The sequence below is a fragment of the Aspergillus vadensis genome (assembly GCF_003184925.1).
Source record: "Aspergillus vadensis CBS 113365 unplaced genomic scaffold BO88scaffold_1, whole genome shotgun sequence".
NCBI lineage: Eukaryota > Fungi > Ascomycota > Eurotiomycetes > Eurotiales > Aspergillaceae > Aspergillus > Aspergillus vadensis.
In genome coordinates, this window is record NW_020292039.1 from 3222492 (window position 1) to 3242845 (window position 20354).

General features: G+C 50.4%; 8 protein-coding genes across 8 annotated transcripts; 3 read left to right on the forward strand and 5 right to left on the reverse strand.

Annotated features, from left to right (window-relative positions):
- Positions 1-587: 587 nt before the first annotated feature.
- BO88DRAFT_410446 (uncharacterized protein) lies at positions 588-2658 on the reverse strand (the record flags this gene model as incomplete). Its single annotated transcript, XM_025708003.1, has 8 exons — positions 588-730; positions 809-908; positions 957-1063; positions 1114-1539; positions 1593-1854; positions 1911-2278; positions 2342-2472; positions 2651-2658. 8 exons carry the CDS (start codon positions 2656-2658, stop codon positions 588-590), a joined length of 1545 nt encoding a protein of 514 aa, XP_025568937.1.
- A 481-nt stretch (positions 2659-3139) lies between these two features.
- Positions 3140-5738, reverse strand: exg2 (putative exo-beta-1,3-glucanase; the record flags this gene model as incomplete). The annotated part of the gene is made up of 2 exons (XM_025708004.1): positions 3140-4618; positions 4665-5738. The coding sequence occupies 2 exons, from the start codon at positions 5736-5738 to the stop codon at positions 3140-3142; spliced, it is 2553 nt and encodes an 850-aa protein (XP_025568938.1).
- A 649-nt stretch (positions 5739-6387) lies between these two features.
- Positions 6388-7323, reverse strand: BO88DRAFT_484068 (peroxiredoxin; the record flags this gene model as incomplete). Its single annotated transcript, XM_025712265.1, has 3 exons — positions 7121-7323; positions 6883-7064; positions 6388-6825 (listed from the first exon to the last, which is right to left on the reverse strand). Exons 1-3 carry the CDS (start codon positions 7299-7301, stop codon positions 6388-6390), a joined length of 801 nt encoding a protein of 266 aa, XP_025568939.1. The 5' UTR covers positions 7302-7323.
- Positions 7324-8012: 689 nt separating this feature from the next.
- Positions 8013-9325, forward strand: BO88DRAFT_421450 (putative MFS monocarboxylate transporter; the record flags this gene model as incomplete). Its single annotated transcript, XM_025708514.1, has 3 exons — positions 8013-8149; positions 8218-8999; positions 9063-9325. 3 exons carry the CDS (start codon positions 8013-8015, stop codon positions 9323-9325), a joined length of 1182 nt encoding a protein of 393 aa, XP_025568940.1.
- A 343-nt stretch (positions 9326-9668) lies between these two features.
- BO88DRAFT_329027 (uncharacterized protein) lies at positions 9669-10891 on the reverse strand (the record flags this gene model as incomplete). Its single annotated transcript, XM_025702584.1, has 2 exons — positions 9669-10687; positions 10744-10891. The coding sequence occupies 2 exons, from the start codon at positions 10889-10891 to the stop codon at positions 9669-9671; spliced, it is 1167 nt and encodes a 388-aa protein (XP_025568941.1).
- A 336-nt stretch (positions 10892-11227) lies between these two features.
- Positions 11228-13478, forward strand: BO88DRAFT_431568 (transcription factor). Its single transcript, XM_025709302.1, has 4 exons — positions 11228-12192; positions 12241-12664; positions 12705-13002; positions 13085-13478. The coding sequence occupies exons 1-4, from the start codon at positions 11238-11240 to the stop codon at positions 13439-13441; spliced, it is 2034 nt and encodes a 677-aa protein (XP_025568942.1). The 5' UTR covers positions 11228-11237; the 3' UTR covers positions 13442-13478.
- Positions 13479-14924: 1446 nt separating this feature from the next.
- On the forward strand, positions 14925-16740 carry BO88DRAFT_328596 (F-box protein; the record flags this gene model as incomplete). Its single annotated transcript, XM_025702564.1, has 2 exons — positions 14925-14988; positions 15755-16740. 2 exons carry the CDS (start codon positions 14925-14927, stop codon positions 16738-16740), a joined length of 1050 nt encoding a protein of 349 aa, XP_025568943.1.
- Positions 16741-17137: 397 nt separating this feature from the next.
- On the reverse strand, positions 17138-19012 carry BO88DRAFT_461203 (tannase and feruloyl esterase; the record flags this gene model as incomplete). The annotated part of the gene is made up of 1 exon (XM_025711139.1): positions 17138-19012. One exon carries the CDS (start codon positions 19010-19012, stop codon positions 17237-17239), a length of 1776 nt encoding a protein of 591 aa, XP_025568944.1. The 3' UTR covers positions 17138-17236.
- Positions 19013-20354: the final 1342 nt, after the last annotated feature.

Consider the following 20354-nt stretch of genomic DNA (forward strand, 5'->3'; position numbering starts at 1 on the left):
TGTGAGGTGCCCGATTGACTTCAGATGAAGTCTCAAGGTTGGGGCTGGATTCGACTGGTCCGTGAGACTGCATCGACTGGTTGTCGCATGTGTTGGTGCAGTAGAATCATGCCCAATGTGACGTCTACAGCCCAGCAGGAATGAGCGCCAGTTATATCTACGGCCATTATCTGCCAATCGGCACGCGTCACAATATCCCGGTGGTCATATCGTCCTTTTAAGCTTTTAGCCACTTGAGCAGATGCTGCTAGTCCACCGGTGCATATGCCCGGACGAATAAGAGCTGATAGAGAAAGCGAGAGTCCAGCACAGAGATGCACTGCTAACGTTTCTGCATTGATTACCCTGGCAGGCCTCCCAGCGTGGCTAGACTCATCACAGGGGCAATGCGGGCGACTGCTGCCTGGTCGAGATCCACAGTTGATTGGGCTCAGCACGAGGGCAATAGCTGGTGACGTGCTGGGGCTGTTGGAGTCGACCTATCCCGAGATGGGTGGCACAGCGCATAGTGCCCCATTTTGCCGAATGATACACCTGTCACTCTTTGGTGTTACAACGCCTAGATCTCGGTATAAGTTCGGGTTAGTTCAACTGTCCGTCTCTTCGTCGGCCCATTGGTCTCGTAAGGACTGGATCGATGCCGTCACATCCCACCCCGTTCTCGTCCACATCTCTCTGAGGAGGATTTCTGCAGCCTGCTGGTCCGTCTTGTGCCGAATGACCCAGCCCCCTAGTGCCAATGTTAGTCGAGTAGCAGAAAAGTTTGCGCTTAGTCCATGCCACATGACTCGGCTGCCATGTCACTTACACGCTACTAGGCTATGCCGTGCGGTGAAAAGCGTATTCTCCGCTTTGGGATTTGACTTGGCCAATCCCAGCACCATGAATAGGTGATAGCGTATCGTTTTCTGAGTACAGTCAGGAGGAAGGATCATATTAGAAGGACACCAACGTACCTCGATGTTTCGCGAATTTCTGAAACTCTCGTAAGCAAGCGGAGGACTTGGGCAACAAGCAAAGGCAAGGACTATCTTAGCGATATGGTAGTACTGAGTCCCGATCACTAAGTTGGAAAATTGTTAGTCGCAATCGGGCAGATGTCGGAATACTCACCATGCACCGGTAGCAACATCCACATCTCTGGGAACCGACACGAGACATCCTTTCCACGAGGAAGTTCACGCAGGGGTTGGAAGGACGGCGGCTTTCTGGCATTCCAGTCTTCAATTTCCTGCGCAATGCTCTGTAGCGCAGTGTATTCTGGCGAGGACATCTGATTGAAAGCACATTTGAGGACTTTGGCTAATAGAAAGACCATCCGAGCTGCCCACGCAAAATCATCGTTTCTTAGAAAGATATCGGAATGGTGGAAACTTTCCAGATTCGTTCGTAGGGGCTTCTGCGAGATCAGCGATACATGAATGTCCTCACGGAGACAGAGCCAGGCTGCCGCTTCACCCAATCCCCCGGAGGATCCAAAAGACGAGACAGTATTCATGATGCGCGTTGCTCCTGTCAGATGGAACTGATTGTCGTCATCTATATTTAAGTCAGCGCCATGGATGCTTCTGTTGCAGAGTAACATCACATACACTCCATTTCCTCGTGTTGGCGAAGGATAGCAACAGTAGCAAGAACAACATCAGTCAGATCGCCCCCAGTCCCAGACAATGTAGGGATTAGCAGCTGCAGACAGTGATTATGGTATTGCAGCGCCTCCGCTTCGTTTCCCTTCCTTTGTCGCTCGACATGACGAGATGAGAAAGCGAAGATCGCATATCGCAGAACGGGATCCTGCATTGCTCTCACAGGTACCTCTATCTCGAAATGTCGATGAGGGTCGGTTATATCTGCCTTTGAGGGGTCAGCGACAAGAACAGAAACTTGAAATACCAATCATTGAATCATACCCACAATGCCATATTCTCAACATAGTTCCGCATCAATTTCGCCTCTCTCCCATTGAATGAGAGCCTCTGTTCCCGTACCAAATTACCAGTCTGTAAGTCCTTCCCAGTATCTCTGTCAAAATGCTGAAGAGCGTTTCCTATAAACAGACCCAACTCAGATGGACGACCATCATGGCACAAGGTCTGCGTCGGAGTGGTATCATCTGTCAATGGCGACGTATACTGCTCGAGGCCATGGTACTCCACAGCACCGACTGGAGTTATAGGGGCATCATTGACCCCACGAGACTGCTCTGTTGAGCCATCATGCTCTGGTTTTTCAACCTCATACAATTGTTTGATGATGATCGTTTCGTCAACGAACCTCACTTCGGAAGTTAGAAGGTCAGCTTGACACCACCAACCGCCAAAGAGACAAAAGGATCACTAACGTGGACCCATCAAGTATGGCCACAAATCCCTTTCCGGGAATAGAGTATCATCGTCACCGAAGATGTCTAGTCCGTTCCGGAAGCGCACGTTTACTCCTCTGTCGCAGTCTATACCTGCCCGGAGGCAATGGCTGCAAGTTGGAGAATTGGTGTCGCCTGTAGGATAGACGTGTCAGTTCAAGACAGTAGACCTATTTGTGGGGAGTACGGACACTTCAGATGACGGACTAAACAAGAGAAGAATTAGTCCATATACGAATCTCCACCATCGCCTTCGGTGGAAGTCAAAGGGGCGGTCTAGGAACTTACTCCGACATCTTTGACTGAAGGGATGAGTTAGCGTGACATAATTTTAGGAATGGTGATAGGTAGTTGGGTAATTACCAGCCAGCGATCAGACGATGTCGTGGTTTGCGTGATGGGGTCATGGGGGTCCTGGTGCCATTGAGAGCGTGAGAAAGCGGATGAGGAAACACGGAAAGAGTTGCCTTGTAGAGGTGAGCGCGGGCTAGTCTGGAATCGGTCGGGGCCATCCCCGCATCCTATATTAAATCCCCGCATTCGCTAAATGAAGGAATCTGAGCTACGGTCGGGCCTATCCGTCACTTTTTGGAAGGGCCATTCTTGGCATTCAGTATAGATATAACAGGTCGGTTCACAGTACTTGAACGAACTTATTTAGGAATAAAGAATTTATCATCCAGAGAAAGAAAACTTATATGCAATGACAAACGCTCAAAAAGTTCATAACACATGAAGACCGACGCCAAAAGCCCAACATGAGACGACAGAGAAATCTCAATAATACTCCGGCAGATTGCCAAAACTAGGGATGGCATCCCCGCACTTAAAGGCCGGGCTATAGGCCTTCTTCGGCATGTAGCCGTTCTTCCACGCCGTCCGATAGCTCCACTGTGCTGCAGACTCCGTTGCCCAGGTCCAGTAGAACCACCCCATGGCGGTTTCAAAAGCCGACATCTGTGCTTCGGCGTAGGTCTGAAGGAACGTCTTGTATCCTTCCGAGTAGACGCCGGGGACAGCGTTTGCTTGCGTGCAGCTGCAGGTTCCCTCGCTCGCTGTGGGACAGTACTGAGTCGAGTCGGTAAGAGAGAAGGTACCTTCCCAACGAGTACCGCGGCCGACATTGTTAACGTATTGAGCACAGTCGGTGTCGGCTTGGGACCATTCACCGCATATGGTTGGGCCCCATCTAGATAAGGTCAGTAACTTGTGATAGTGGGGAGGAGTGGGGATGGATACGAACCCCGTGCTGGTAATATTGATTTGCTGGATCATTGAGTACCAGCTTTCGCAGATGAGCTCCACTCTTCTGGTGTGGTTGAGGACAATCTCGCCCGTGTTGAAGACGGTGTATTGGTGGGTATCAAGCATCATGTTGTTTGGTCGAGTTTTGAGCATCTTATCCCATTTCGCAAGGTTGAGGAAGCCGTCATGGGCGGTGACCCAAGCTTTAATACCGTTCTTCTGCACCAGGTTGGTGGCTTCTACTGTCCAGTTGAGGACCTTTTCGACAGGCAGGGAAAGCATTAACGGTTCATTTACGAGGCCGTAAATCGTCACGACATTCTTGTATCGGTCCTGTGCGAAGAACTGCGAGAGCTGGTCATGCATCTCGAGAGATCGCTGTCGGTTGAGTTCTCCGTCAGTTCCATTCAGCCAGCCGATCGTGCCCTGTCGACCGCTGTGGTTCCAGCCGTTCTGGCTCCCTGGGATTCCGTGGGGATCGAGGTTGACTCGCAGGCCGTATTTGCGGCAGTATTCAATGGCTCTGAGGAGGTACCGCCATGCGATCTTTGGGACATACGGATCGCCATCGTATGTCTTGATGGCCCAGTATGAGAACTGGATCCGAACATGATCGAGACCAGCGTCTCTGATGTCAGCAAAGTCTTGCTCGGTGATAAACGTGGCATAGTGCTTTTCGATGACTGAGGCAGCCGAGTCGCCAAGTTTCTTGGATAGAGTCCACTCATCGATAATCCCTTCGCTTGAAGTGTAGGTATCGAAAAGCGAAGGGACAATGAAGGGCTCGATCGACAACCAGCCTCCAAGGTTGACACCGCGAATAGGTTGCGACCCGTACGGAAACTTCTCGTCCAGAGGTGGCACGTTTTCGTTCGCTTGGGCCGAGTCGTTCCACGTCGAGTTCAGACCCATGATAGACAGACCACCAACGGTGGCATTGGTAAAGGTCACATTGAAATCAGTGGTATCGTACCATGTAAAGGGATCGAGATACGTCCCTCTAGCATAAGCCTAATATGGTCAGTATCACCAAGGGGTAAATAGAGCTCAAACATACCGGAATACTATCACGACTGATCCCGTCCAGATTAGACTTCGAAGAATTGTCGCCTCCATTCGTTCCATGAAGCCTTCTTGCCTCGATAATGCCCACAGGGATCGCAATAGCTGCCATGACTATTAATATTGCAAAGAAGATGAAAGTTTTGTGGTATCGCTTCCAGAACGACGGCCTTGTAGAAGCAGAAGAACCCTTCGTGCTGCCATCCCAATCACCCTCTTTCTGGAGCAACCCCTCTGTAGGCGGCCCACCTCCACCACGATGTCGCATCTCCATACCAGGACCACCCTCTTCCAACTGCGCCCCAGACACCACCCTACCCTGCATCTGGCCCGTCGGCGCTATTGCAGGAAACGGCCGTAGCATCATTGGCTCCTCACTCAGAACTGGAAGTTTCCTTTGCCTGCCACCTTCCAAATTTCTCTGTGACATCGAGTCCGCACGCTCACTACCCAGATGACTCAAGCAATCCTCATCGCCCTCCTGTGACCCAAGCAGCTTTGCCAGGGCATCCCCACTGACCAATCCCGCCGATGCACCCCCGTTCTTATGTTTGAAGAAAGCCGCAAGCCTCTCTTTTCTCCTCTGCCGTCGCGTCTCTCGGTCCAAGCGCTTCTTCCCCTTTCCCTTACCTAGAGAATCAGATGGCAACGGAGGAGGTCCATCATCGCCAAGCGCCCCGCTCATCTGGTACTGATACTCTTTCGCTTGAGTGACATCCTCTTCCTTGGGAATGGCGGTCTCAAACCCCTCTCTCCACTGATCACCTTCGACCTGAGCGCGTAACGGAACCCAAGGCTCTCCAAACTTATCATCATATTCGCGGTCGTGGTCATTCTCATGGACAAAGTCGTCGTCATCATCATCATTATCATCGTGGTATTCATCATGGGTCTCGTAACTATACACATTTCGTGGTGCACGGGCGTAGTCTTCCTCTGCGGAGTCAAACAACGAATCATTGGCATTATAATGCTCCCTCTGGTACACCGAGGGAGAGTAAACGGGATCGGCATCGTCCAGCTCGCTGCTGGGACTCAACCGGTCCCGACTGCGGGAGTGGCTCGGCATGCAGTGCAGCCGGGAACTCTATCGGAACGAATAAGAGGCGTAAAGGAATAAAGGAATGTGGGCGTCAGATAAAGTAAATTAATCAAATCCAATCGGCAGATCCGGGTGTGCCGGGGCGAGAACACAGTGTGGAATGTTGGGTTGCCCCGCCGGTCACAGTCTAGAACTGCCACCGTCCCACGCTGACGGTGTGCCCCTGAAGAACAGTGGACGGAATGTACGGGAAATCGGGTGAGATGGGATACGATCTCCGGAGTATGGCTAATTAATTAGCTGAGCAGTCCGGGGGGTACCAAGACGGGATCGCCAGGAACCGGGAGCAATTGAATGAATGAATGAGAGAAAAAAGGACATGTCAGCTCGAGGCGGCGGCGCGTCTGGCGATAAACAGAAATTCGCCCGATTTGAAACCCTTTTTGTATTGGATTTGCTGTTTTGGGTCTAGTGCGGAGACGGTCGTTTTTTGGGGTGTGGCTGGATTGGGACTAGTGCGGGCTATTCAGGGACTGGACCCTGGGGAGTTATCACCTGACTGGCTACGTTATCGTCCTTTTTTACTCCGGAGGTGTTCTAGAAACAATATTATTCCCTTTTTATATATCTTGTTGCACATGTTTTGTTGTTACAATCTTTCTTTTCACTCAAGCACTTAGTACTTGGTGTAACGCAGGTACGGCTTCAGCTCGCGCACCTCGCCAAACTTCTTCTTGGCATCCTCAGTTGACACCGAAGGAGGCACAATCACATCCTCGCCCACCTGCCAGTCAATGGGAGTGGCAATGCCCTTGCGGTCAGCAGTCTGCAGAGAGTCGATGACACGCAGGACCTCGGCCGAGTTGCGGCCAGTCGAGGCAGGGTACGACATGGTGAGACGGATCTTCTTCTCGGGGTCGATGATGAAGACGGAGCGGATGGTGAAAGGGATGCCCTTCTCGGCAATGTTGTCCAAGTCGCGCTGGTCAACCATGTCGTAAAGGAAGGCGACCTTGCGGTCGGCATCGGCGATGATAGGGAACTGAACGTTGGTGTTGGCAACCTCGTTGATGTCATCAATCCACTGGTCGTGGGAGCTGAGGTCGTTGGCGCTCTAGAGGTTCATTGACTGTTAGCGGCAGACCCGAAATTCTATTACCAGACCACTCACCAGACCGATCATCTTGACGCCTCTCTTCTCAAACTCGTCCTTCATCTTGGCGAAAGCACCCAGCTCGGTGGTGCAGACGGGGGTGAAGTCAGCCGGGTGGGAGAAGAGGATGGCCCAGCTGTTGCCGATGAACTCGTGAAAGTCAATCTCGCCATGGGTGGTAAGGGCCTTGAAGTTGGGGGCTACGCCGGTCAGTATGTATTCTGAAGGTTCAAGGTAGTTGGACTGGTAGACCTACCGGTCGATCCAAGACGCAGACGAGGCTGTTCCTGAGGAATGGTTGCGAGGAAGCGGCGAGTGAGGGGCTGAACGCGGGGCTGCACGCGAGGGAGCTGCGTGAAAGACACCCGGGCAAGAGGGGTGGCTCTGGGCAGAGCAGTCAAGGCGCGGAAGCCAACACGGGGGAGAATCGATGCCATTGTGCTTGATTTGGAGCAATTGAGATGGGATGAGGAGAGAAGAAGCGTTCCGAGAGCTTCCACTGCTCCAACAAGCTGTTTGCGTGATTGCATCAGTGGGGGAACGCTAACCGGATTCGGCTGCTAGCACATGCTGATTCCTGAGGCGGACGCAGATTTTTGGCGTACTTTCTGCCTGAGGAATTCGAGCGCTTAAATGTTTAGCCCTCTCTACATTGTCTGCTCTCAGATCCACTCATCCTCTAGCAGCTCTTCAGCAGAGCTGCGCTTGTTTGGATCCCATTGTAACATCTTTCGCACCAAGCGTAAGGAACGGATCTTATCCATACCGTCAAGAGATTTTTCCCTACCCTCGAGTGGTATCCGAACTCCTAGCAGATATGGGCTAAAAAGTCACCTATGAAAGTCATATATTGAGCGATTGTCATAGTACGCAGCTGACATGGACACTAGCTTAGCATCATCCGAGAAGGATTCAGAAGAGGTAGATCCGCTTAGTTTTAGGTGAACAGCCAAATCAGAACGGGTAGACAGGAATTATTTAGCTGGGCTTGTTTCCGAATGGTGTTTTGACTCCGAAGCCGAGAGCCGATACTCAGATATATATTAACAATGAAGCAATCAACTGAAGCGGTCCAGATACCATACAGAGCAGTCTCAATCTCTTCCTTTGTATTTGAAAATTGATAGTCGGAACAAACGACCGTTATCATGGAAAAGCTTGAATCCCCCAAAGCGGCCAGCTCGCAGATCAATGGGCAGAACACAGCCTATACTACGCCGCCGAATGGTGGTCTCCAAGCCTGGCTGCAGGTGGCAGGCTCGTTCTTCCTCTTCTTCAACTCATGGTATTATTTTCTATGCTGTTCCAGAGCTCTTTATGATGCCTTACTCACAATTATCTCCGCAACCACAGGGGAACCGTGAACACATACGGTGCCTTCCAAACCTACTATGAAATCGGCCTGCTTAAGGACCAGTCCAGCTCAGACATCTCCTGGATTGGTGCAATCCAAGCTTTTCTCCTCCTTCTAATCGGAGTCATTACCGGTCCCCTATACGACTCGGGGTACTTTTACATTCTCATCCTCACCGGCTCCGCCCTCATCGTAGTCGGATTCATGACACTCAGTCTCTGCACCTCATACTGGCAAGTCCTCCTCGCTCAAGCGTTCTGTATCGGACTCGGAAACGGATGTCTCTACATCCCGTCTGTGGCCATAATTCCAAAATACTTCTCCTCGCGGCGTCCAATTGCCATAGCCCTTGCCGCGTCGGGAAGCAGCCTCGGAGGCGTTCTCTATCCTATAATCTTCCGTCAACTCCAGCCTCGCATCGGCTTCGGATGGGCCACGCGAACCCTCGGATTCATAGCTCTCGCAACGACTGCCTTTTCCATGTCCGTCATGCGCGTGCGCCAAATCCCCAAGCACAGACGCGTCTTGACCGAATTGTCCGCCTTCAAAGAGATTCCATACACCTTATTCTGTGTGGCCATGTTCTTCGGTTACATTGGCTTCTTCAACCCTATCTTCTACGTCGAAGCTTACGCCATCCAAAAGCATGCTGTAGGCGAGCCCCTCGCTTTCTATCTTGTCTCTATCCTCAATGCTGCGTCCGTTCCGGGGAGAATCATCCCAGGTCTTCTAGCCCCGCGATTCGGCCCGTTGAATATTCTCCTGGACAGTGCTGTTATAAGTGGCTTTTTATCACTATGCTGAATTGCGATCACGGACTCGAGTGGCTTGATTGCATTTGCAGTCCTGTATGGATTCTTCTCCGGGGCTTTTGTTGCACTTCCCGCTGTGGCTTTGACCTCCCTCACTCCGAACCTTGACACCTTGGGAACGAGACTTGGTATGTGCTCGGTGTTGTGTGGGTTGGGGTCTCTATGTGGTTCACCTGTTGCGGGTGCTATTTTGGATAATACGGGGTCGTATTTGGGGGTACAGCTGTACTCAGGGCTTAGTATCGTAGCTACGGGTCTGCTATTGCTCTTTGCAAGGATATCGAAGAATGTCTGATAGACCTAGTTAACGGGGATTATTGTGCCCCAGTAATGTTGAATCCTATGTCTACTTTGGAAGGATTATTCTTTAAACTTCATATTCAATCTAGTCCCATGAGAGAAGTAGAGGTAGCAACATTGGCCTTCGTTCAATTTATAGTATCCCATATAGCTGGCTAAACATGATTATGAAAGCAAATATACTAGCCAACAACAATTCAGTATATTAGAGGACCAACAGAACTATAGTCATTGACTTCCCTCTCCCTGCGGATTCCTGGCCTCCCTAATCTATATACTCGGGATTACATACCAGCAATCCATACCACTAACATACAAATTTCAATGAAGAGCTTCTATCAGTTGCTCATGGTAATCACCAAGGGCACAATGGTTGAAATTCGACGTGGAAAGATCGTTTCCCTTCCGACTTGATAGTATACCCGGACCTCAAGCTCGTAGCTCCGGCCCACCATACACGAATGAAAGGTGGGCACAAAAGGTGTGTCAGGGGAGAGACTGAAAGACACCGGAACAAGGGCCTCATACGTCATCTCAGTTTGCGGATCCGTTTCTGTGGGGCATGGCACAGCCTCCCATTTTATACTGGACATGTCTTGGGTGGCGATTTGCAGGGTCTTCGTGTAAACGCTCGATTGGTGACTTTGGGTTTGATAAGAGATATCTGGGCTTGGGCACAGACCAAAAAGTGTCGATGCATGTATGAAAATAGTTAATTGATGTAACCGAGGACAAATCCCCGTGACAGAATAGTACCGGAGTCGGAGAGGAATAGTAGCCTCTGTAGATCGTTGTCGGTGAAGGTACATGGTAAGCGGTCCCTCATGCTGGATCTCACTGATGAGGCGGCCTTCCTTTCGTCGGAAAATATTACGTACGATTTGGGCCTTCATTGGGGAATCATGCGTTTCCAGAGCCAGACGAGAAGGCTTATCGGAGTCACTGGTTGCAGGAGTGAAGCCCGGGGGTGGCCTCTCAGACGAAGGTGTGGGAATGATATAGATCTCCCTAATAGTGCTGAGCTCCGGTTCCTGGTATTGCTGACAAGCTCGGAGGGTTGCCTTGATACAGTAGCGAATCTGTACCGAATCTGGGGTGAGGATGTCGTCTTTCTTGCTTCTTGTGGCACATGGAGTTTTGACCCCTAGAGAAGGAGGCAGCGCTGTATGCGCATATCGCACGAGTGGATCGGACACGGCATGGCTGCATGATTCAGTGGGCAGAGCGGATGGGATGACGAATGCAAATGGGAAATTCCCAGGAGAATCGACTTGCGTCTTCTGGCTGAGACGCAGAAAAGTCTGGGCGCTTTGAAGTTTGACTCCCAGTTCATGCTGCATGGATACTGTGGTCACACCTGAATAGAACAAAACCTCAGTAGTTTCTCCGGGATAGGCGAACTAATCACTTTACCTTCAAGCATAACCACCAGATCGGAGTAGTGGTTATTGTTTTCCACATGAATACTGATCTCGCCTGAGAGCATGTCCCCATTGGAAAACACGCATAATGCATCACCTGAATTGCCATGTATATGTACCTGGAGTTTCGATCTTGCCATTTTTCTGAATAGCTCGTTTGGGATTTTGGACTGGCATGTCGGTGACGACTCCAATACAGGAATATATGCTGTTTGGCCGTGAGGCACGGATATCGGAATCGGCTTTCGGCTGTGCGAAATAATTAAAAGGAACCCAGAGACGAATGAAGCACCACCTAATGAGCTCTTTGATCACCAGGATCTTGAGGGCTTATTGAGCGGCTTATCGGGGCAGAGCCAATCGGGAATGATAACGGTCATCCCGAACGCCGAGTGGCTTTCCGGCACTAACGACTAGCATTATCTACCACCGACGCCGTGGAAGTTCTTCGACTTGTGACAGTGCTATCTGGTAACCTTCGGTGCTATGCCTTCTCTGCGGCGGCGCAACGGTCGCAGGGCTGCCTGTGAGGCCTGTCGCAGACGGAAACTAGCTTGTGACCACAATCAGCCGACATGTCAACGATGCCAGAAGCATTCACTCGAATGCATTTACCTATCGCAGTCAGATAGCACGAGAAGCACGATCTCGGAAGAAACTCCGCAATTACTTGTAGGATCAAGTGTCTCCTATCCTGAGGTGCATGCAACATCCGCAGAGAGCCACGGGGATGCGGATCGGAGCACGCCCCTTATCGAAAGCTCGAACGAATACCTGGGACCAACGAGCTTCACTTCGGTATTTGTGGAACATGGAGATTGCTTCGAGTTGGAGGACGCCAACAATGCCAACAAAACTTCAGGAATACGACGAGACTTGGCTCCAGATCCCCAAGTTGACACACCACTTGTGCAGCTCGGCGCTCGTATACTGAGCCATGTACCGGAGGAGCGCAACTGCTCCATGCTCTTCTCAAGCCACATCAATCCAAATGATGGCTGGGTCCGACTGGCAGGGCATCACTCATCAGACAGAATGTGGAATGCTTTCCGGCCGGCGCTACGACGACGGTCGGAAGAAGATATGCTGGGAACTGCTGCGATTGTCACCCGAAATAGCAGAACACCGCTACAAGATAAACAGGATCCGCAGGCTTGGCTGGCCTCCTTTACAGGCGCACAGATGCGATGGGAAACTCTTGGCATTTTGTATACCTACTGGGCTTGCGGGGCAATCTCGTCGTCGTCGGAGAGTCAAGCGGTCGCCGAATATTGTCAGGCACATTCATCTGTTACGAACGCAAAACAATTGATGACGCACTTCAAACGCTGTGCAGCGCTATGCATTGATATATGCAAACAGCTTGGCTCCATCAACCTTCTTTTTGTGTATCTGTTGTACAAGCATAATATTCTGGAGGGCATTCTGAGCGGGGACAAGAGTAGGTGGCACTATAGATCAAAGATGCCTCTTGTCTAACTAAAGTAAGGCTTCTCCCACTGGACACAGCATGGCGAGCTAGTCGCCGTGACCACTTCTCTCGGACTTCATCGCGAGCTTGCAACAGAGGCAGAAACTGTGAGTCTCCCATACGAACTGAAAAGGAGGCTCTATGCCGCTGTTTTCAACATTGATAAGGTCATTTCGACTTTCACTGGGCGACCCCCTCTCTTGAGTCAGGCATATTCATCTACCAGACTGCCACTAGATCTGAGTGATGATGCCCTACTATCTAGCGATCTTTTGTCTGCCGCTGCGCAGTTGAACTCCCGCGGATGGAATCAAGACAACCAAATCTACTCTACAACAATTTTACGATCGCGTACGAGCTTCGCCCGTATCCGACATGAGGTCTTGGAGGTTTTAGAAAGTTCAATGGATAATCTGGCTGATGGATCCGTCAATAGGGCCATGTGCGTTACTCCAAGCCACACACATATCTTCTAACATTAGTACCAGAGATCTAAAGCAACGGTCCCATGATACATACATGCAACTTCCATCGGTGATTCAGTTTTCGAAATCTGAGCTCTCCAACACCAATGTTCCCGGATATGTCCTCTATGCACAAATCCTCACGCGTTTGGAATTTCTCCTGAACCTATTTCTTCTGGAACGGCTGTTGAAGCGACACAATATCGTCACCGGGCAAGACCTTGTCGAAGTGAGTCATGAACTGCTGGACTTGACCTTGATCTTCTGGAGGAAGAAAGACCGATTTGTTGGTCTGTACGCTGACTTTGAATGGCTGGTACGTAATCGAATTCCCTGTATCTAGGATACAACTCGAAACATTCATTTCCATTTATTTATGTCTCTAAAACAACTACAAGACCATGTCCTACGCAATTCCAGCAAGCGGCATCCTCTGTCTGGAGCTCCTGCGACAAGCGACACATCCGCAAAGCTATCAAATACGCCTCCCTCGATCGCCAATTATCCAGAACCTTAGCCTACTGGTAGTATGCCTGGACTGGATCGAGACCGAGGCTTCCTGCAAGAGCATGGTATGTTCCATACGGAGGATCCTGAGTCGGTCTCTGGACCGGATATTGGATCCCGATCCGCCTGTAGTTGAGCAGCTGCAGTCTGTGGCACCGTTTCTGGATAATGAGCTCCCGCAATACCCGCATTTAGAGCTGCTGAACACGTTTGACTGGGTTGATTGGGATGGGAGTATTGGTAATTGAAGCTCAGAAGGAAGGAGGAAGGCTAGCAGACCCAACGGATTGCTGTTCTAATGTGAAGAGCTGTAGAACGAGTCTACTTGTCAGGCAAACGATATGATTAGCGCCAGTTAATGATCAATGTCCTAATTGAACTCGTAAAAATCAAAACCGAGCGGATGGTAATTGGGCCAGTCTGAAGGTCTAGGTCAGAGGCTATATGAAGGGGGCCGACTGCGAGGGGAGAGGCTTCTTCATATTATCACGCGACTTTGATATTGTACGAATGAGTCGGATCAAGAACGTTGTATGCTCATGTCTCCTTCAACTTTGCCTTTAGTAGTCATAGCTCTAATATCCAAACACTACTACTGGCCCCGATGTATATGCCGTCGGTAGCATTCATTGTCGGGAAGGGTGCCCTAATATCTCCTAGCTAACCGATTACTACAGTCCTTGTCATTCCCGGCAAAATTCCATTCAATTAATGGAATACCCGCAAGTCTGCCTTGGATTATAGCGACTCCAATCAACCATCTCAAAGATTTGCTACGCAGGCTCTTTCAAGCTCTATAGATTTATACCACAGTGACATTATTGATCACTTACTGACACACTCCACAACTGAAGACACTACTCCTACGGTTCATGTTTCATCAATTATTCTTGTTTCTTTCGTTGTACTGATTTCCTCACCACAATATATCCACTATTAAATCAGTGTGCCTCGCAACCTTTAGGCTACGTTCTACTATATGCGAGAGAGCTTCGGGGTATCGTATTGCTCTGGGGATACGAGTCACCAGCACCTGCACGCGTCTACGAAAGAAACCTGAACGCAAACAAACTCGACCTTATTCCTACTGGATCAACAAATCAGCCGTACCACCTCAGTTGAACCACTCTCAGGCAACTTAGAGTTGAAGACTGATTTACTGAGAAACGCTCTCACCTTAAGGTCAGATTCCACAGCCGAGGGACAGGCATAGCATCTCGATCATGGTTCTCGCATATAAGGCAGTACTGAAGGAAAAGCAACTCGGAGTTCAAATATACGTCGACTTGGCGCTGATTGAATGAAATCCCCTTAATCAGGTTGTATTCTTCTATCCCAATTTTCAAACAGCAGACATTCCTCACACGAGACTCACGGTTCATTCCAAACTGATACAGACGCCAGAGCTATTTGAGCTGGACCTCTGTCTTTTTACTTTTCCCTCTCCTCCACCTACATATATCCTTCTCGTAGCTTCTGTGTCTCTTCTTCCTTAACATTAAGTACTCTGCCTCCTACCTCTCTCATACGATACCTTCTCATCTACAGCGACTATCCACCAATCACTACCTAACCAAGCACTACTTTCTACCAACGAACACACAACTACTCGACGCCCCCAAGCTCACTCAAACACCTACACGCAACTTAACTACCGCTCAATCCTTACGTCTCGTCGACATCGCACCTTGACTGACAAATTTTTCACACTGTCAGAACCCGCATATAAACATGTGCACCAATCTGCAAATTGCGTTCTCCTGCGGCTGTCAGAAGGAGATGGACTTTATTCAGTGTAAGGAACGCCAGGGAACGAATGTCAGGTGCAGCCCCTCCAGGAAGGCGTTGGGGAAAACCTCGCCAAATTATTGCCGGCGCCACCTCGTACCTCCCGGTGCGCCGACGACCTACGTTGAGAACAAGGAAGTGCAGGAAAGCGACGAGATTATGGCTACTGAATAATGAGAAATGGTATGTATATGGCTTCTTCGGATGTATGTCTTGCATATCATGATATGCGCTGACTTCAAGTATGTTCTAGGAACATCTATCTACTTGGTTTTGGTTGGTCCGTTAACATTGGATAATTCGGAAGGTTTGGGGAGTCCCAGGGCTATGCATAGTGCAAGGCTTTTAGTCTATTCTGAAAATTAGGAAAGAGCTATAGGAACGTTTATATGCTGCTCATTGTGGCCTTTCCTGATCTAAGCATTGTACATGAATGTGCTGGAGGTACTATAGGGGAGGATAGCATTCATATTCACCTCACCATCACCTCCATGATAAGTCAAACATCGTTTACGTGCTATTAATGGAATGCACTTCAATTGAGCATCCAGCTGAACTGGACCACGTGTCGTAAGACTTTCCTCTTCTTTACTCTATCTTCTTCAGCTTCCTCCTTCTCTTCCTCCTCAAGAACCCAGACTCTGCTACATCCCCAACAGAAAGGAAGAACATGAACCCCAAAAGAGTACAAATCCCCCCTTCTCAACCCGAAGCCATCCCAGAAGATGAGATCATCGAGCTCATTTCCTACCACCGCCGCGACTTTGACCTAGCAGTCATCCACATAAACCGTCGCGCCCAGAAATCCGTCCGCAGCACAATAACCCAGCCCTTCAAAGCGCCCTCCACTAGCCTAGGTCGGCTCGAACACCTACACCTAGAACTCATTCATGAAATCTGCCTCTACCTTGACATCGAAACCCTTTTCCGATTCCGCCAAGTCAGCCGCCGCGCCCAACAAATCGTCAGCACCAGTCGCTTCTACCGGGAGACAACAACGCACGCACTCGACGCCCTCTGCGCACTTTTGAGGACTAAAGCAGCAAGCCAATTCACCCTTACCGAGCTGTTCACTGCGCTCTGTACGCGCGATTGTCTCCTCTGCAACAGCTCATTCGGTGGCTTCCTCTTCCTCCCAACCCTCCTCCGCTGCTGCTTTTCATGTGTCCAGAAGGATCGTCTGCCCCGGCTCGTGCCTTACGCCGATGCGAGATGGTATATTTCGTCGAAGTGTAAGACAGCTTCGAAGACATATCGTTTACTCAACTCACTTTCGATTCTTCGGACCATCCCGGGGATCTACTCAATGCAGGAGGTGTCGAGCAAGGGAAGGAGACAACTAGTGACTATGGACGATCTTGTCCGGGTAGTTGGGTCTAGGCCTACTAGTGACGAAGAAGCTACTTGGACTGCTGCGAGATCGTATGCCAATCTGCCGTTCATGGCGACGACTACCTTACCTTATCTTGATCGGGCTAGTGGGCGCATCGAGCACGGTGTTTGCTGCACTGGGTGCCAGGTTTCTCTGGAAGAGGGTCTGACAAAGGGAATGCATTTTGGGGCTGATGGCTTGGTTTTGCGTGATAGGGTTTATTCGCATGAGGGGTTTATAGGGCATTTTAGAGAGTGTCTGAAGGCCCAGGAGGTTTGGAAGTTGCGGAAGAATGGGACATCTGTTGCGAAGATCTCGGAGTTTGTGCGCCGCAGAGGGTACTTCAAGGAAAGGGATGTGGTTATGTCATTTGATCGGGCCAAGTGAATGCATAGTTTATGAATTTATGGAGATTATTTACGATAATGAGTGCGCTGGCTTATCTGCTGCTTCTTATGTGCCTGTTTCTTGATATTTTACAAATGCATAATCTTCCCCCCACTGACTGGAACGACGCCAATAAAAGCTTATTTGGCAGTCCGAGTATCTCATAACCGATAGCAATAAAAAGACAAAAATATACAACAGAAGGTTGCGTGCCCTCCCGCATTCCCCAATTGCTCGAAAATTCACTTCTGATACACTTGAGAAACACTGGAGAGTGGCTTGCCGAATTCGACCAGGAAATTTCAAATTAGTATTCAAATACAGATAAGTACAGAATTGAATGATAAATACAACGACAGGTCTCACGGTTCTGTCAACTCGCTTGCCGTTGCTTCCCCTTCTTTTGGCCGACTGTTCCGAACAGAGAACTTTGATTCTACTGCATCCCATGATGGCATATCAAAGTGCGGAGCAATTCGACTGGTAACTGGTCCGTCTAGTAAAGAGGCAGACTGTATGCGTTAAAGTCATACTGCCAGGTGTCAATCGAGGCCTGGTCGTACACACATTCCATGACCGTGCCATTGTTCTTCCACAGGGGACGGAGGGGCCAGGCGCAGATCTGGGCGTTGCTGCCCTTCTCCTCGCCCGAGAGGTAAGTCGCGTTCAAGGTAACGGGCACCACTCCATTCTCAACCCAGTCAATCATCACTGCCATGTTATCCTGAGGCCAAGGTCCCGGCTCATAGGCGTTGGTCGCGCAGTGGCTGGCACCAGGAACCAGGTACAGGCGGTAGAAGCTAGCCATGGCGTCTGTGCTCTGGTTGTAGCTAAGCTCCGGGTACATGACCTTTCGGACGGACTCGTGGTAATGAACGGAGGATCCAGTCGGGATGCTGGGGTCTGACTCGCCGTGGTAGTGAATGATCTTACCACCGGCCTCCTTAAACGCGCTCAGGTCAGGGTAGGTAGTCTGCAGGGAATCACCATAACGGCGCCAGCCCAGCTCCATCCAGTCGCGGAGGGTGTCGTAGGTAACGTTATCCAGGCTCGAGAGGTTATCGGCTTCGACCAGTTCCAGGAAACGGGCGACCCACTCGCCGCTGAGTGCGTCGATGTCGAGCTCATAGCTGTCGGTGTCGCTGTTATACTGAGTCTCAGCGTCACTGAAGGCAGAGGTGATCTGGAACCAGATGTAGGCCCGCTTGCCATCTAAAGTGTGGAGACCCTTGAGCATCGTGGCGGCGGCCTCGGCGCCCTTAGCACTCACCGTGCCGTTCTGGGCCGGGGTGGTGTTGGAAACAGTCAGGCGCTTGGCGTGGGCCGATCGCTTCTTCAGATTCTCGCTGGTGGTCTCGGCGGCGCAGTAGTAGGGCTCCCCGATGGTGGAGTTGAGGTCAAAGTGCAGCTGGCAGAGGTCAGTCCGCGCGACGACGCCGTCCTTTCTGCCGTCCAGCTCGTCACAAGCCGCTATCGTCAGGTTCATGATCTTCTCCAGTTCACAGGGCGGGGGATAGTAGCCCAGAGTCTGTTCAACCACGTTGGGGAAGAGGTGGTTGACCTGCTGCTGACCGTAACGGATCGCCGGCGCTCCGATAATAGCACCATCCCACTCCTCGGGGAACCGTTGCACCTGGCTCCAGCCCTCGCGGCCGCCCTCGGAGCAGCCCATGTAGTAGGAGTAGAGCTTGCTGCTGCTCGCGGTGGTGTTGAAGAAATTTTTGGTGAACGCCTTACCGATAACGCTGAGCTCATAGTGTGACTGGTAGCCGAAGTTGTAGATCGCATCCCAGTTGATCGTGCCGTTAGCACTGGGGAATACAGCGTCCAGGTCGGTCGTGAAGGCCCCGAACCCTCCATCTGTGATACCGGCGGCAGCACCGTAGAGGAGACCAGCAGGCATCAAGTCCCCCTCCAAGTTGATGGCGAAGCCACCGCCGCCCGTGGACAGCCACCGGTTTTGGTAGGCGTCAGGGGCGGGCAGCCAGATGCCGAGCAGAATCGAGTCGTCACGGCCGGCGTGCGAGTAGGCGAAGGTCACGTTGCAATAGTCGAAGTTGCCATCCGGGTAGAAAGTCTGGTCGCTCACGGAGACGTTGTAGACGGGGCTCGCGGTCACCGAGCTGGTCTTGATCTCTAGTCCAGTGAAGGCATCCAGAGGAAGGGAGGACTGCACGTGCGAGACGGTGCAGACATCCGCAAGCGACGTCGCTTGTGCGCCGGCAACAAGCGCGGCGGCAGCGATGCTGCCTGCCAGCTGAGTGGATTTCATAATGTTGGAAACGAGTGGCAGGAAAATGAGAGGAATCGACTGCGAGTGAGTCTGTGTGATCTGTCTGTGTGATAAAGTCAAATATTGTAGCAAGCCGATGTTTATATACCTGTCTCGAGATGACCTTAACGTTGCATTGGCGAGTATAGAGGCCGATTATCCTTGATTTTTTCGATTTCAATATCCGTGAGGGAGCACATCGTGCTCCTGTGATCTCGCAGTCCCGCCCAGGACTTCCTACGGTTTGGCAGGCTATATTGGTGCAGGAAGGAAAGGACCTGTCATGATTGGCTAAGAGCCAGGTACAAGCTCACGCATGTGGTGCCACACGGTAATATCTGATCAGATAAATGGTAGGGCTGACGCGGCAGCGAAGCCTGTTCGGCGAGCATACTTTTTAGGGTGAACGGAAACGATGGTATACTGCTTTCCCAACGCCAATAAGCATTGATCTGCAAAGCCATCATGGTGAACCGGGGAGTTTTCTTCAGGCACGGCTGGTAGGAATGGCGGAGACTAGTCTCTTTGCAGGCATGATTGACATAGTGAGACCCACAATACATTTGCAGGCGGTGGTTTGAATAACTTTAATATCAAATAAACTTATTGTCAAACATGTATTAAGCTCTCTGGACCATGTCATGGGGCGAACCTAGTGTCATTCAATTGAAGCTTTGCGAAATAGAGACGCTCATCAAGTGGGTCGAGTGGTCATAGGCTGACACGTTTGCGATTAAGTGTGTCAGTGGCAGATGAGACATAGAGACAGACAAATTATTGTCAATGATATTCTATAATGTATTGAGAAAAGTTACGATTTGTTTGATGGCCCTTTGTACCTGCATATAGTGTGCTAACATATCGGAAGTAACCCTTAGTATCTATAAAGGTTGAGGATAGTAGATACATAGACTATGTTATATGGAAGAGTTCATTTGCAGTTGTGAGTCACCAAGCCTAACGCGATATGACTGCCAAGCTTATTGCGGGTGTATTCTTGCAACTTATGTGGCCTCATTAGCGTAGTCTTTTGATTCTTGGAATGGGGCCTCTCAGCAGTGGTGAAAAGTCTTGTTGTAACGGCAGATTAATGTGCAGTGATGGTGGCAGCAAACAGATTGATTCTAAACGTTATGTGAATGCAGACGGTGTGCCAGCTTGATCAGTATTCTGATAAAGTCGGGAATATGCGTACCATCTGAAGAGTGGTACGGAGTAATAGGCAGACAAACAGATGGCGTTGAGCTGTAAGCTGTAGGCTGTACGGAGTAAGTCTTAACGACTTTAGAGGACGGGAGTTCGGCCTTATGTTATTCCTGCTCCATCTCAATGACTGGAACCT

Excerpts from the sequence above, each read along its gene's own strand:
- BO88DRAFT_431568 (XM_025709302.1), top strand. The coding sequence starts at position 11,238 with ATGCCTTCTCTGCGGCGGCGCAACGGTCGCAGGGCTGCCTGTGAGGCC. Across the intron at positions 12,193-12,240 it reads CATTCTGAGCGGGGACAAGA|GCTTCTCCCACTGGACACAG; the intron begins GTAGGTGGCACT and ends AACTAAAGTAAG. Across the intron at positions 13,003-13,084 it reads ACGCTGACTTTGAATGGCTG|ACCATGTCCTACGCAATTCC; the intron begins GTACGTAATCGA and ends AACAACTACAAG.